Consider the following 14,203-nt stretch of genomic DNA (forward strand, 5'->3'; position numbering starts at 1 on the left):
ATTCGATAGGTTTCAATGAGGCCACCCCTCACTGAATGAGGAAATGTTGGCTGTTTATTCCTCGCCTGCTGAGTTCCTCCTGCATTTTGCATGTGTTACTCTGGATTTCCAGCACTGGCAGAATCTCTTGTGCGTACAGTTTAGCGTCAACTTTGCAAATTTCAGCTGGTGCTGAAGTTATCATAACTGGATAGGCAGCCAGTTGAAAACAGGCAGTGGAACTAGTACTGAGGGCAAATGGAAGTCAAACATGACCAACAAAGTAATGAAACTGTGGAGCGGTTCTTTTAGCCGCATTCCCTGATATTTTAGAGGGAGGAAACATATGGATGACGGAGGCAGAAATTCTCACAGACTGGGTGCTCAAGGGTTGAATGAAACGGGCAGCAAATTCCCACTCAGTGTCGGACTGAGTGCAGTGTTACAACAAGCCTGAAACTGGTGACAATGGGCTTCTACAGAGCAGGAGAATGAGGGGAGATCTTGTAGAGGTATGTAAAATTATGAGGGGTATAGGCAGGGTGAATGCGAGCAGGCTTTTACCCCTCAGGTTGGGTTCCAAAGAAGGGTCTCGATGTTGCCTGACCTGTTGAGTTACTCCAGCATTCTCTGTGAGTTACTTCGAATGCCACCCCCCCCCCCACCTTGATTATTTAGTCTTAATGCAATGCTAAATACTGTTTTATTTTTCACAATTTTCTTTGAATAGGGAAGATTTATTCATCTATGGGAGGCAACTGGGGCAGCAAAAAGTCTGTCGGAGGAACTGTCCAATCGGAATGGTCAGGTATGGGTCGGATCGGGGCTGGCCTGAGAGTGAAGAACGACCCAAGATTTGGACATTTTAAGTGCCGGTTCGGATGGAAAAGGTCAGCGTGTTGCGACGGGCTGGTTCGGTCCGCAACTGCGCGAGGTTTGCTCGCCTCTGCGCTGAACTGAGGCTGCAACCTCCAACTCACAAGCTATCAGACTGTGTCTGTGGGCCAACTTCCCTGAACTGCAGCTCTGAATGTTATTTGCTTGTTTTTATTATTTGCTCACTTCGGTTTTTTTTCTCTCTCTGCACACTGAGTTTTTGATGGTCTTTCTTTAAAATGGGTTCAATGAGGGCTTTTTGTTTCACGGCTGCCTGTAAGGAGCTGAATCTCAAGGTTGTACACAGTATACGTACATAGATAATAAACATACTTTGAACTCAGCAGGTGGTGCGGGGGGGGGGAGGATTTGTTGACATTTTGGGTCAAAACTCCGCATAAGGAGGCAAATGGAGCTAGCTCCTGTAGACAATTTATTTGCCCCGGTAAGTTGGGCCAAAGTTTTTATGTTGACTAGCTCTATGATTCTAAGCCCCCACATCCCACCTCCCCCCAACACGTTTCCAAACCACATCCACTCCTAATGAGGGGTCTTGGCCCAAAGCGTTGACTGTTTATTCCCCTCCAATAGATGCTACCTGACCTGCTGAGTTCTTCCAGCATTTTGTGTGTGATGCTGTAGTGGACTGGAGGCGCTCACCTGACTGGACACAAACTAAGAGAGGGGTCTTCTCAGAGGTTTGAATTAGCCACACCCATGAGAGTGCAAATGAATCCAGTCCCTGGTTCCAGCTAGTCTCCAAATGTAGACTTTGGTATCTGGTGTTGTTGGTTTTTCAGGCAAGGAAGACCTTGCCCATTTGTGGGATTTTAATTTGTCAAGTTCTTGTATAGGGTTTAGGATTCAAGATCCAAAGATTCAAAGCACACTTATTATCAAAGAATGTATAAATTATACACCTTGAAATTTGTCTGCTTACAGGCAGCCACAAAGCAAGAAGCTCGAGTAACCCAATGAAAAAAAAGACCAAAAACTACAGCACAGAGAAAGAGAGAAAAACACACACACACACACACACACACACACACACACACACACACACACACACACACACACACACACACACACACACACACACACACACACACACACACACACACACACACACACACACACACACACACACACACACACACACCCAACAGCATTCCGAACCAGACTGAGCCCAGATCTGCTCCCAGAATAAGCCCAAACCAAGCCTCAGCCTCCAGTCTTCTCACCAGTGGGGCAGAAACGCATCAGCAGGATCAGTTCACAGCCTTGATGCCATGGAGAAAGGAATGAACATTCGCGGGAGAGTGAGCAAAATCAGCCCGGCCCTCGGCTTTCCAATCTATCTGAGCTGTTGCTTAAATTGTCCAAGCATCGGAGAGTGCCACGTTCCAGGACCTGGATCCAGGCACCCCAGTATGCTTGGGCTACCCTGCCCGCAGCCGTTCTCGATCTCACCAAATCAGCTCAGCGCCTGGAGCGATCCAGCCTTGTGCCCAGGTTAGGCGGACAGGAATTGAAACTCTTCCGCATCGACTCCTCTCCTAATCACTCACTCCATCTCTGAATATGAACTCAGTCTGCGTCTGCAGCTCGAACACATTGCGCCTCACAATGTCCCAGCATGGCTAATCCCCCGAACCAGCCTCTCCTCCGTCTGCCTCCTCACTGTCTATGGCAATAGCTCACCACAATTTTCTTCATAAACGATGTTATAAGTAACGTTTTTACTCAAATCTCTTGCTTTATGATTTACCAGTAAGCTGTAGGAGTTAGCCCTTGGAATCTGCTCCTCTGTTTATCAGCACCTTTGCTAACTTCTTCCTTGGTACTAAACCTCTGCACTATCTTCATATCCCTCCATCCCTTAATGCCCATAAACCATAACCCCCCCCCCTCCCACCTCTGTTTTGAACCAGGTGACTAATTTAACTTCCGTAGCCCTGCTTGGTAAAGAACGCCAAAGATTCAGCCCTGTCTATCTGAAGAAATTTCTTCTTATCTCAGTGTGAAAAGGCCTTTCCCGTTAATGCCAGAATTACACAGGAAGGGAGCAGTCCCTTTCACCACACTGCTTGTGTGCCAACCATCCAATGGCCATGTACATCGATGCTATATTTTTTCGTCCCACACTCCCCTCAAAGTGGGTGTCACAGTAGCGTAGTGATTAGCACAACGGTATTACAGCTCGAGGCACCGGAGTTTGGAGTTCAATTCTGGCGCCACTCTGTAAGGGGTTTGTATGACCTCTCTGAGAAAGTGTGGCTTTCCACTGAGTGATTAGACTTGTATTAAATAGGTGGGCTACTGAGCAGTGAGGGCCTGTTCCACAATGTATTTCTAAATAGATAGACAGACAGATAGATAGATAGATAGATAGATAGATAGATAGATAGATAGATAGATAAATAGATAGATAGATAGATAGATAGACAGGCAGATAGACAGATAGATAGACAGATAAATAGATAGACAGATAGATAGACAGACAGACAGATAGATAGATAGATAGGTAAATAGATTGATGGATAGATAGATAGATAGATAGATAAATAGATGGATAGATGGGTAGATGGATAAGTAAATAAATAGATAAATAGGTGGATAGATGGATAGATAGATGGATGGATGGATAGATAGATGGATACATAGTAGATAGATAAATAAGTAGATAGATAGATAGATAGATAAAAATTTACTACCTGCCTATAAACTGGGGGCAATTTACAGTGGCTAATTAACCTATCAGGTTACAGCAAGAAGCTCCTCGCGGGAGGTGTGGTTAGATCACTGTATTATTAGCTGTAATACCATCATGCCACCTAAGTATGAGACCCCCCCCCCCACTCCATGGAGACACAAGAGATTGTAGAGGCTGGAACCTCCAGCAGCGACCTGCGAGTTGAGAACAGATGCAGGGTTTTGATCTGACCTGTCGACAGTTCCTATCCTCCCGCAGATGCTTCTCAGCTGCTGAGTTCCTCCAGCAGATTGTTTGTTGCCCCAGTTCAAGCCCAGAAGAAACATCCTCCCTTCCCTCTAAAAATGTCATAATTTTCAATACGATTACTATCTATTCTCCTGAACTATTTATTTATTTATCTGTTTAGTTAGTTATTTATTTGTTGATTGATTGATCGAGATACAGCCTGAAATAGTCCCTTCAATCCTCACCGCCCAGCAACCACCTAATTTAACCCTAGCCTAACCACAGGACAATTTACAATGACCATGTCTTTTGACTGTGAGAGGAAACCAGAGCACCCGGAGGAAACCCATGCAGTCACGGGGAGAACATACAAACTCCTTACAGGGAGCAGCGAGTATTGAACCCAGGTTGCCGGTGCCTCTAACCTCTACACTACTGTGCCAACTCTAGAAACTACAAACCTTGAATGCCTAATCTTTTCTCATCTTCTATCAATAGTAAAGGAAATATTATGACTTGACTTCTCTAGCACATTGGACACCCCTTACAACTTCTCCAACGTTTTATAGCATTTAAAGTGCATTTTGTTTTGCTGTGTTGGAAATACAGTGGCCATTTGTGCACAGTAAGATCCCACAACCTGCACTGTATCAAGATCAGTTCTTTGCGGAACAAATTTTGACTTCGAGCATGGGGAGGAAGCCACTTCTATATTCACTGGTGAGACCATACAGAACCCTGATGAAAGCCAGCAGTCTACCCTACAATATCGAATTCCATCCTCAAGTTTTGGGGGAGTTTCTTCAATCTGCAAAGTTCTGCCAGAGCTAACGGGTTGGCTCTCAGATCTCTGCCTCCTCGGTTGCAGCATGTGTGACGAGTCTCTGGCGCTGTGAAACGAGCCGCTCTCAGATACTCACAGACTCACTGATGTGACAAACCGATTAAGCTTTCAACTTGTGGCGCTTGCAGTGGGTGTGCGGTTCCTCTGTTTGCTCGTACCTGTGATCTTTCTCATCCTTGCTGCGGCCCTAAGGCTGACGGATTACGTGGCCCTCATTTAAGCCCCCATCCATGCCTTTTGGTACAAATGACACTCACACCCTAGTCCTCAGTCATTTGACCATAACATCGACACAAATTTAAAAAGAACTGTTCAGACGAGTATAAAGATGAAAGTTAATTAAGAGTAAAATAAAAACATAAAAATGCTGGAAACACTTAGCAAGTCAGGCAGCATCTAAGGAGAAAGAAGCAAAGTTAACATTCCAAGTTGAATGGCAAATGTTCATTCAACTTAGAACAGGCGTTGACCCTGCTTCTCTCTCCACAGATGAGACTAAGTGTTCCCAATGTTTTCTGATTTTATTTCAGATTTTCAGCATCTGCAAAAATTTTTTGGCTTTTCAGTCCCCATTCAGGAAAAGAAAATCGAAACACAAATTCGTTATCCTTCCAATGATGTTGACTGACCGACTGAGTATTTCTAGCATTTTCTGTTTTGTTCCGGGCACCTAAGCACCATCTCTACAAATTACCACTAGAGTTTGATAGATCCTTTAGCCACATGACAGGAGCTCAGATTTAAAACACAGAATTTTGTGATCCATTCCTTTCATGATGACAATCCTGCGATCACTTCCAGCTCTTCAATCCCACAAGCACTCTGTGCTCCTCCATTTCTGGCCTTTTGGTTAACTATTTTAATCCCACCGGCGGTAGTTTGGCCTGGTTTCAGCCTTCTTTATCCCTCTCTGGCATCTCTTTAAAACATACCCCTTTGATTGAGCTTTTGATACCCCTGTGATTGAGCCTACATAAATTTCCAGTGAAAATTAATGGACAATGGGGAATCGATCCTCCAAATCTATATCATTGCCCTCTAGAAGTTAGGGCCTTCCCCAAGTCAGAGCAAAGTTGGAGACCAGTCTCCAGGAGGACCACAATCTTATCGCGGTTTGGAGGCTTGCTTGCCTCAATGACCCGGAGAGCTATCTCGGCTGGAGTCACAGCTTCATGATTTGGCTTTTGGTGGGGTTACCCATGCCAAACAGGTTAAAGGGTAGAGGCCAGACGAAGAGTGGTCCACTGGTTCTCCAACACACACAAAGTGCTGGAGGAACTTAGCCGGCCAGGCAACATCTATGGAAACGAGTAAACAGTCGACGTCTCGGGCTGAGACCCTTCGGCAGGACTGGTTTGTTGCTCGGATGTCCAGCATCTGCAGAATTTCTCTTCTTTGTCACCAGCCCTCCAGGTTCGGGGGTTCAGCTCAGGGCTAACAACCCCGACTGGTAAAACAACACTGTTATGGAAACAGCAATGGAGAATCCTTCTCCATCTGAGTGTGACAGTATTCCTGAGCCTCTACCCGGGACCTACTTGACTGACAGTAGTGAAAACCGAGAGGAAGCTACTGACACGATGAAGGAATCTCTGAACACCGCCAGAGATGGAGAACCATAATTGCTGCACTGAATGCCAGCAGTATAATGGGCAAAAGGGAAAGTCAGAGGATCAAAGTAAGGATCAAGATCGGGAGTCAAAGTCAAAGAAACCAGAAGGAAATTTGGATTTCTTAAATTATTTCATAGAATATTTGCTTATCTTCTTTTTGGAGTTCCCTCGAGCTGTGAGTTTAGCAAAACCATTTCAAAGGGCAGTTAAGAGATTATCATTGCTATGGTCAGGAATCACACAGAGCCCAGACCCAGTGAAAACAATAGCGTCTGGGTCCTTGAGGGACATTAGTGAATAAACTCTTTCTTTTCAACCACAATTCACAAGTTTCATGATCATCTGCTGCATATTTTCTTATTTCCATGTCTATTGAACTAAACTTAAATTGTTGGATTTTGAACTTTGAGGTGTTGGATCACTAGTTGGACCAAATCTTTCCCAGTTCTGGTGAAGGGAACATGAACTGTTTCTCCTTCCACAGGTGCTGACTGACCTGCAGCACTTCCAACGTTTTCCATTTATTCCGGGCACCCGAGGACCAGCTCTACAAATTACTGCGAGAGATGGTGAATCCTTTAGCCTCCTGACATGCGACCCGAGCTCAGATTTGTAACGCGGTATTTTGTCTTCCATTCACTTCATGGTGTTGCTCCTGCAATCTCCTCCAGATCTTCAACCCCAGAAACTACTGCGTGCTGTTTTGGGCCCCCTATCTTAGAAGGGATGTACTGATGTTGGAGAGAGATCAGAGAAGATTTACGAGGATGATTCCTAGAAAGAGCGTTTGTCGGCTCTTGGACTGTATTCATTAGAGTATAGAAGAATGAGAGGGGATTTAATAGAAACATTTCGAATGTTGAAAGGGTTGGACAGATGTGGGATGTGGAAAGGCTGTTTCCCTTGGGAGGTGAGTCCAGGACAAGAGGCCACAGTCTTAGAATTGGATAAAAGGGTACCCATTTAAAACAGAGGTGAGGAGAAATTTTTTTAGCCAGAGGGTCGTGGATTTACGGAATTCATTGCCACATGCAGCTGTGGAGGCCTGATCACTGAGGGTGTTTAAGGAGGAGATTGATAGGTATCTAATTAGTCAGGGTATCAAGAGATATGGGGAAAAAGCCAGAAATTGGAACTAGATGGGAGAATAGTTTAGCTCACGGCGGAGTGGCGGAGCAGACTCGATGGGCCGAATGGCATACTTCTGCTCCTTTGTCTTATGATCTTGTGATCTTGTGAACTCTGCACTAGCCACATAAAAAAACTTATATTTCTGCTGCACACATAAAGATTCTTTCTGCCAGCTAATGTTTTTACAGTAATTGAGAAGTTTCATGGTCAGTTTTGCTGACATTAGGTTTTTTTAAAATCCCAAATTAGTTTTAACCTACTAATGTTTTTGGCTCTTAACTGCTTCCCTAGGGCAAGGGATGAACAATAAATGCTGGCATTCATAATAACATCCACACTCTTTGAAGCTAAAGCTCCTGTGATGTTTTGCTTGGCCGCGAAGTGCCATGTTAGCAATAGTTGTTGGTAAATTTGGTGAATTTGTCTTCAACAGAATCCTGCCTACATCTCTGGTTAGGATTGGCTGAGAATGGGCTTGTGGTTCTAAACTTCTCCACACTAAGCACGGGAAATATCCAATGCTTAGCTCCACGTGGATCTAGTCAGAGCTCTGCATAAACTGTGAAAGAGCCTTAGGATCCTCTTGAGGTCTTCAAATGTCCTTGAGGTCCCCAAATGTCCATGAGATCTTCCTGAGGTCCCCAAATGTCCTTAAGATCTTCCTGAGGTCCCCAAATGTCCTTGAGATCTTCCTGATGTCCCCAAATGCTGAGGTACTCAAATGTCCTTCAGATCCTCTTGAGGTTCCCAAATGTCCTTAAGCTCTTCCTGATGTAACTGTACGACCACAGATGAAGACACTGCAAGTGCATAGTGATCCCCACCCTGGCCCTGAGTCCGCTTTTTTGAACATACTGCAGGATAGTTCGACGGCTATTACTGAATCAATCACGCTGCCGTACCCTTGCCACAAGGTGAGCTGTGATGTCGCTGCACTGATTCCCGTATATTTGTCCAAAATCGTTATCGCTACAGCTCAACAACACCATGACCACTTTGATCACTCTGCACTAAATGGACTTGGTTCTTTTTTTTTGCTTTAATTGTGTTCTTTCTTGTAAAACTTGTGTATAATGTATGTTCAATTAATGACTTTTTTCTTGTGAATGCCGTCTCTGTGACGCTCTGACGTTCCTGCAAGTTTATCCGTGCACCTGTTCAGACATGTTCTTGTGCCTATGACAATAAATTTGACTTTGACTTTGAATTTTATCTGCATGGCGACAACTCAGAGAGCCCCTTTGGAACCCTGTTCACCCATCCCCATGCAATACTCCTGTCCCAGATCACTAGGGATCTACTTAAAAATGTACTAGCAGGTCCGCGGTCAGCGGAGATGCCCTCCCTGGTTGAATAGCCCACGGTCCATCGATATACATAGGAGATGCTTCAGCCCAGAAGGGAAGGGGGCAGCGTAGGGAGAGTGGAATTAAGCAAGAGACTAGAAAGAGGATTAAAGACTGGCATCAAACATGACTAACAGTCCTTTAAATCTGGATTATTGTTACTAAGGACACTAGCCCAAATCAAGGCAAAACCAAACAGTACAAAGTCTCACCTGTAATAAAAAATCAAAGAAGAAAGAGGAAAGTTCTTTTATAGGATGTGAACTTTGCTGACTCACAAAAGATTTGTTTTATTCCATCCAACGTGCCCATGACTCTCCCACTGAGAGCGAAGTTAAGGATCAATGATATTGCTATGCTATACACACAGTGCTATCGAGAAGCAGATTCCTCTCCCTGTAATGAACTGGGTGGATTATTATGACAATCCATGGCAACCATTACTGAGACTAACTTTATCTTATTGAATCTTTAAAATTGTTATCTTAATTTAACAACTTCACTTTCACAGCTATGGCCAGATGCTTAATTCAGTAATAAACCTCCACACCCTAACTTACTCATAGAGCACAAAACATAGAACAGTACAGCACAGTACAGTACAGGCCCTTCAGCCCACAATGTTGTCCCGATGGTTTTCAGAATCAGGTTTAATATCACCGGCATGTGTTGTGAAATTTGTTGACTTTGCAGCAGCAGTTCAATGCAAGGCATACGAATAGGGGAAAAAAAAGCTGTGAAGTACAGTAAGTATGTGTGTGTGTGTGTGTGTATATATATATATATTATATGGTTTGATTAAATAAGTAGCACAAAAATAGAAATAAAAAAGTAGTGAGGTAATGTTCATGGGTTCAATGTCCTTTCAGAAATTGGATGGCAGAGGGGAAGAAGCTGTTCCTGAACCTGTTTGAAGATCAATCTAACCTTTCCCTCCAACATATCCCTCCATTTTTCTCTCAGTGTGCTTATCTAAGAGTTTCTTAAATGCCCCTAATATATGAACTTTGACCACCACCCCTAACAAGGCGTCCCACATACCCACCACTCTCTGTGTAAAGAACTCCGACATTCGTTGACGCACCTTGAACTTAGGCCAGAAGAGAAGCTGCCTGAGATAATCTGCAGTGAATCCAGTAACCCCGGGGACACACACAGGGCTGCAGGCCAAAGAGGGAGAAGGATGGCAGTGGACCTTGAGTTGGTCTTCCACCCACCCCACCCAAAGGTGCCACTGGGAATGCAGCCATTTAATCACTTAGATTCCAGCTGCATTATACTCAGGTAACGGTGTTGGATCTTAAGTACAGTACAGTTAATGGGAACAACCTGCACTGACATCGCATTTTCCTCAACAGGTTATTGTTGAACCATATGTAGGCACTCAGCCAGGTGAGAAGATACTGGGACAAGTGACAGAGGGAAAGGAGAGAGGGAAACATGAAGCACTTCAGGCCCCGAGCAGCTTTTAGGGTACTGCCGCTAGATGCAGAGAGACTAAACTTGCAGGATTGCAGAGCAGGCAGAGATCTTGGAGGATGATAGGGCTGGAGGTAGGGTGAGTGGAAGCAGAGATATTGGAGGATTGTAGGGCTGGAGGTAGGGGTGAGTGGAAGGTTGTTGCTTAATGAGAAGCCAGTGACGGTCAAAGTGCTCGGGGTTATTAAGTGTGAAGACTCAAACTCAACGCTTAGGGAAAGCTTCTTCCCCTCTGCCATCAGATTTTTTGAACGATCTATGTATGAATGCATGAACACTACCTCGCTATACCTCTGTTGCACTATTTATTTAATTTTTGTAACTTATAGTAATGTTTTTGTCTTGCACAGTACTGCTGCTACATAACAGCAAATCTCACAACGTACTTGCATCAGTGACAATAAACCTTCTCGGACGGCATCTGCGGAAGAGAATAAAGATTCGACATTTCGGGCAAAGACTTTTCATCAGGAAGGGTCTCGGCTCAAAAAGTTGACCCTTCATTCTTATCCATCGGTGCTGTCAGACCCACTGAGTTCTTCCAGCATTCCGTACACATTGCTCCGGATTTCCAGCACCCACAGAGTCTCCTGTGTTTATGATAAATCTGATTCTGATTCTGACTTGGGGGCGAGCTTGGGCTCAGGCTGCAGTTCGTTGGTTAGCCTCGTATACGTGAGAAGCAGATGAGGGGGCTGGCTGGTAGTGTGGAGAGGAGGCAAGGGAAACTGACTGGTAGGGAGTCGTAACTCCATAACGCAGAGAGTAACAAGGGCACACAGAAAAGCTTCTGACGCCGATGAACAAAGACGAGTGCCACTGGGCCAACTAACGTTTTCAAAGTTCAAGTTAAATGTATTTTTGAAGTATATATGTATGTCGCCATATACAACCCTGAGATTCATTTTCTTGTGGGCAAACTTAATAGAATAATAACGAAAATAGAATCAACGGAAGACTGCACCAACTTGGGTGTTCAAGCACTGTGCAAAAGTCAACAAACTGTGCAAATGTAAAAAGATAGAAATAATAATATAAATGAATAATTGAGCAATAAATATCAAGAACAGGAGATGAAAAGTCCTTGAAAGTGGGTCCATAGGTTGTGGGAACATTTCAGTGATGGAACAAGTGAAGCTGAGTGCAGTTATCCCCTCTGGTTCAAGAGCCTGATAGTTGAGGGGCAATAACTGTTCCTGAACCTGGTGATGCAAGTCCCGAGGCTCCTGTCCCTTCTTCCCAATGGCAGCAGTGAGAAGAGAGCATGACCAGTGTGATGGGGTCCCCAATGATGGATGTTGCTTTTCTACGACAACGCTCTGTGCCGTTGTGCTCAAAGGTGAAGAGGGCTCTACCTGTGATGGACTGGGCCGCATCCACTACTTTTTGTAGGATTTTACATTTCCATTTCGGGGCATTAGTGTTTCCGTTCCAGGCTGCGATGTCAATATATTCTCTGCTACGCATCCATAGAAGTTAGTCAAAGTTCTAGATATCACGTCGGATCTTTGCAAACTCCTAAGGAAGTAGAGGCGCTGCCGTGCTTTCTTCGCAATTGCACTTACATACTGGGCCCGGTCTTGATTTAATTTAAAAACTAAACAGGAACTGCAGTTACTGGAAATCCAAACTAAAAGCAAAATAAGCCAGCAAAACTCAACAAGTCAGTCAGCGTCTACGGGAGAGAAACAATCGATGTTTTTGGACTTTGCCCTTCTCCGACCAGTTCTGACAAACAGTTGCAGACCAGAGTTGCTGGCTGTTTCTCTTTAATAGATGTTGCCTGAGCTTTTCCTGAATTTTCTATTTGTATGTCTTAGTTCTAAATGATTCAATATTTTGCTTCCAATTTTCAAAGAGAAGATTAACCCTTAATTATAAATCCCAATTATAAAATAACAATAAGTAAAAGAGTTCAAGGGAAGTTATCTAGTAACTGAACATTAGAAGTGTGTGGACTATTCCCATCTCAGATAGATCGCACCTGACCTTCCCCATGCCTAGTACCGGCAAGGTGTTGTGATCAGTTCCAACTCTCATTCAGCTGTCCTTAATAAATGGGATCTCAGCACGAACCATGGAGTAAAAGTTCTCTCAAGGCTAATTTTAAGTCTCTTTAACCCAGGGTTCTCTCATGCAGAATCTGAATTACACCCCAGAAGAAAGAAATGGAGTGAAATAGAGTCATACAGTCAAAGAACAGAAGCTACAGCACAGAAGCTGAAGAAGGGTCTCGGCCCTGAAACGTCAACTGTTTATTCTATTCCATAGATGCTGCCTGACCTGCTGAGTTCCTCCAGCATTTTGTATGTGTTGTTTTGGATTTCCAGCACCTGCAGACTTACTTGTGTTAGCACAGAAACAGGATCTTTGGCCCATCTAGTCCATGCCGAACTATTAGTCTGCCTAGTCCCATCTATCTGCACCCAGACCATTTACCTCCCGTCCTTGTGCGTAACCAAAATAGAGTCATTTTGGATATAGTCTACCTCAAAATAGAGTACCTATCCAAAATGGTGCCTTAAAAACCAGTTTTCCTCCAATTTTCCAAACACGAGAAAATTTGCAAGTCAGGAGCTTGAAGACAGGTTTCGGCCTGAACGTCGACAGTTTACTCTTTTCCATAGATGCTGCCTGGCCTGCTGAGGTCCTGCAGCATTTTGTGTGTGTGTGTGTGCCTTTGTCCTCCAGTTTTGGCTGGTGCTACTCCCCCCCCACCCCACTTTTAAACACTGGAACCCAAAACTCTAGAATTCGACCCTTAAAACTCCCATTCTCTCTCTCTCCCTCCCTATAGTCTACCTCAGTGATAAAAGTGTAAGAAAAAAAGTAACAAATGTTAGAAAAATAGCAGGTCAGGTGGCATCTGTCAGTTTTAATGGAAGATAATTGAAGTATAAACCCTCTTTCCACAGTTGTTCTGTGGCTAGTGTCCCCTGGCCAAGCCTTTGATCATCTGTCCTATTGTCTGTCTCTCATATGATGAAAATTTTTCTGTCATTATATTAGAGTAGGAGATATATCGTGGTAGATGCTGACCGTAAGTCATTCAGTTAAAGATTCATTAACTCAAACATACTCTTTAAATCCTTTGAGCTTTCAATACAAGATAGTTGCACATGATATTTCAACAGCCTACGGGCTAAACACAGTTTCTTAACGTAGATCAGAGTTATTCACAAATCTACCAAAGCCCTTGTTCTACAATCTCTTGTCATGTTACTTCAGGTTGGAGATTAAGATTTTTTTTTTGGATTTCAACAAAGTTACGTAACATTAGGCAGGATAGTGCCAACTTGAATAAAGACCGGCTTACCTTAAGGACATCGTTCTTTCTGAAACTCAGCTCGTCTTCTCCGGCACCGTTGAACTCATACTTGGCAATCGCCTCCATTCAAGACACCCTCGGAGGAGCCTCTCTGATCTCAAGCAAACCTAAAGGCTCCAAACATTAAACGAAGAGGAGGGTCTTTTGACAGACCAGCTCCCGGAGGGGCGGTTAGTAACGTCTATTAGTACAGCAAGAGGGTCAGAAGGGAAGTGGTGGGTGGGTGGGGTGGGGGGGGGGGTAGAGGAGGGACAGAGAAGGGGGGCAGCAAAAGAAACTACTCAAAGGATCTCAATCTTGCCTCTGCCAAAGGTTCCAGATGGTTTCTTTGCATACCTAAGTGCTCCCAAACCACAAAACAGTGGGTATAGACTGAAAGAGTAAGACTGCTGCAATTCGTCGAAAGATGATACAGAGAGAAAGAAAACTGTGCTTGATATCTTCCTGTGTTTCAGGAAAACCGCAATCGAAATGCTGAGTGTCAGTGCAGGGGACAAGTCACAGCAACGTTCACTGGTCCCACTTAACACAAAGCACGAGCCTCCAAGCCTCTAATGTACAATCCCAGCCAAGGCAGAGTGGATATACTGTAGGGCAGGCTGTCCCTTGTTAATCAGCACAGTTTCCGTCCGCTGTCAAGAGCACTGATACTCGGAAATCTGCGTC

The 14,203-nt window shown here is 44.2% G+C and overlaps 1 protein-coding gene across 1 annotated transcript in view; it reads right to left on the reverse strand.

Moving 5' to 3' along the window:
• The window catches only part of LOC132382965 (GRB2-related adapter protein-like), a 91,051-nt gene extending 76,854 nt beyond the window's left edge, over positions 1 to 14,197 (reverse strand). The window contains exon 1 of the mRNA XM_059953582.1: positions 13,526 to 14,197. Within this exon, the coding sequence (XP_059809565.1) occupies positions 13,526 to 13,603 (78 nt within the window). The 5' untranslated portion in view covers positions 13,604 to 14,197. The remainder of the gene's footprint in view (positions 1 to 13,525) is intronic.
• Positions 14,198 to 14,203: the final 6 nt, after the last annotated feature.

Source organism: Hypanus sabinus, chromosome 29, assembly GCF_030144855.1.
Source record: "Hypanus sabinus isolate sHypSab1 chromosome 29, sHypSab1.hap1, whole genome shotgun sequence".
Lineage (NCBI taxonomy): Eukaryota > Metazoa > Chordata > Chondrichthyes > Myliobatiformes > Dasyatidae > Hypanus > Hypanus sabinus.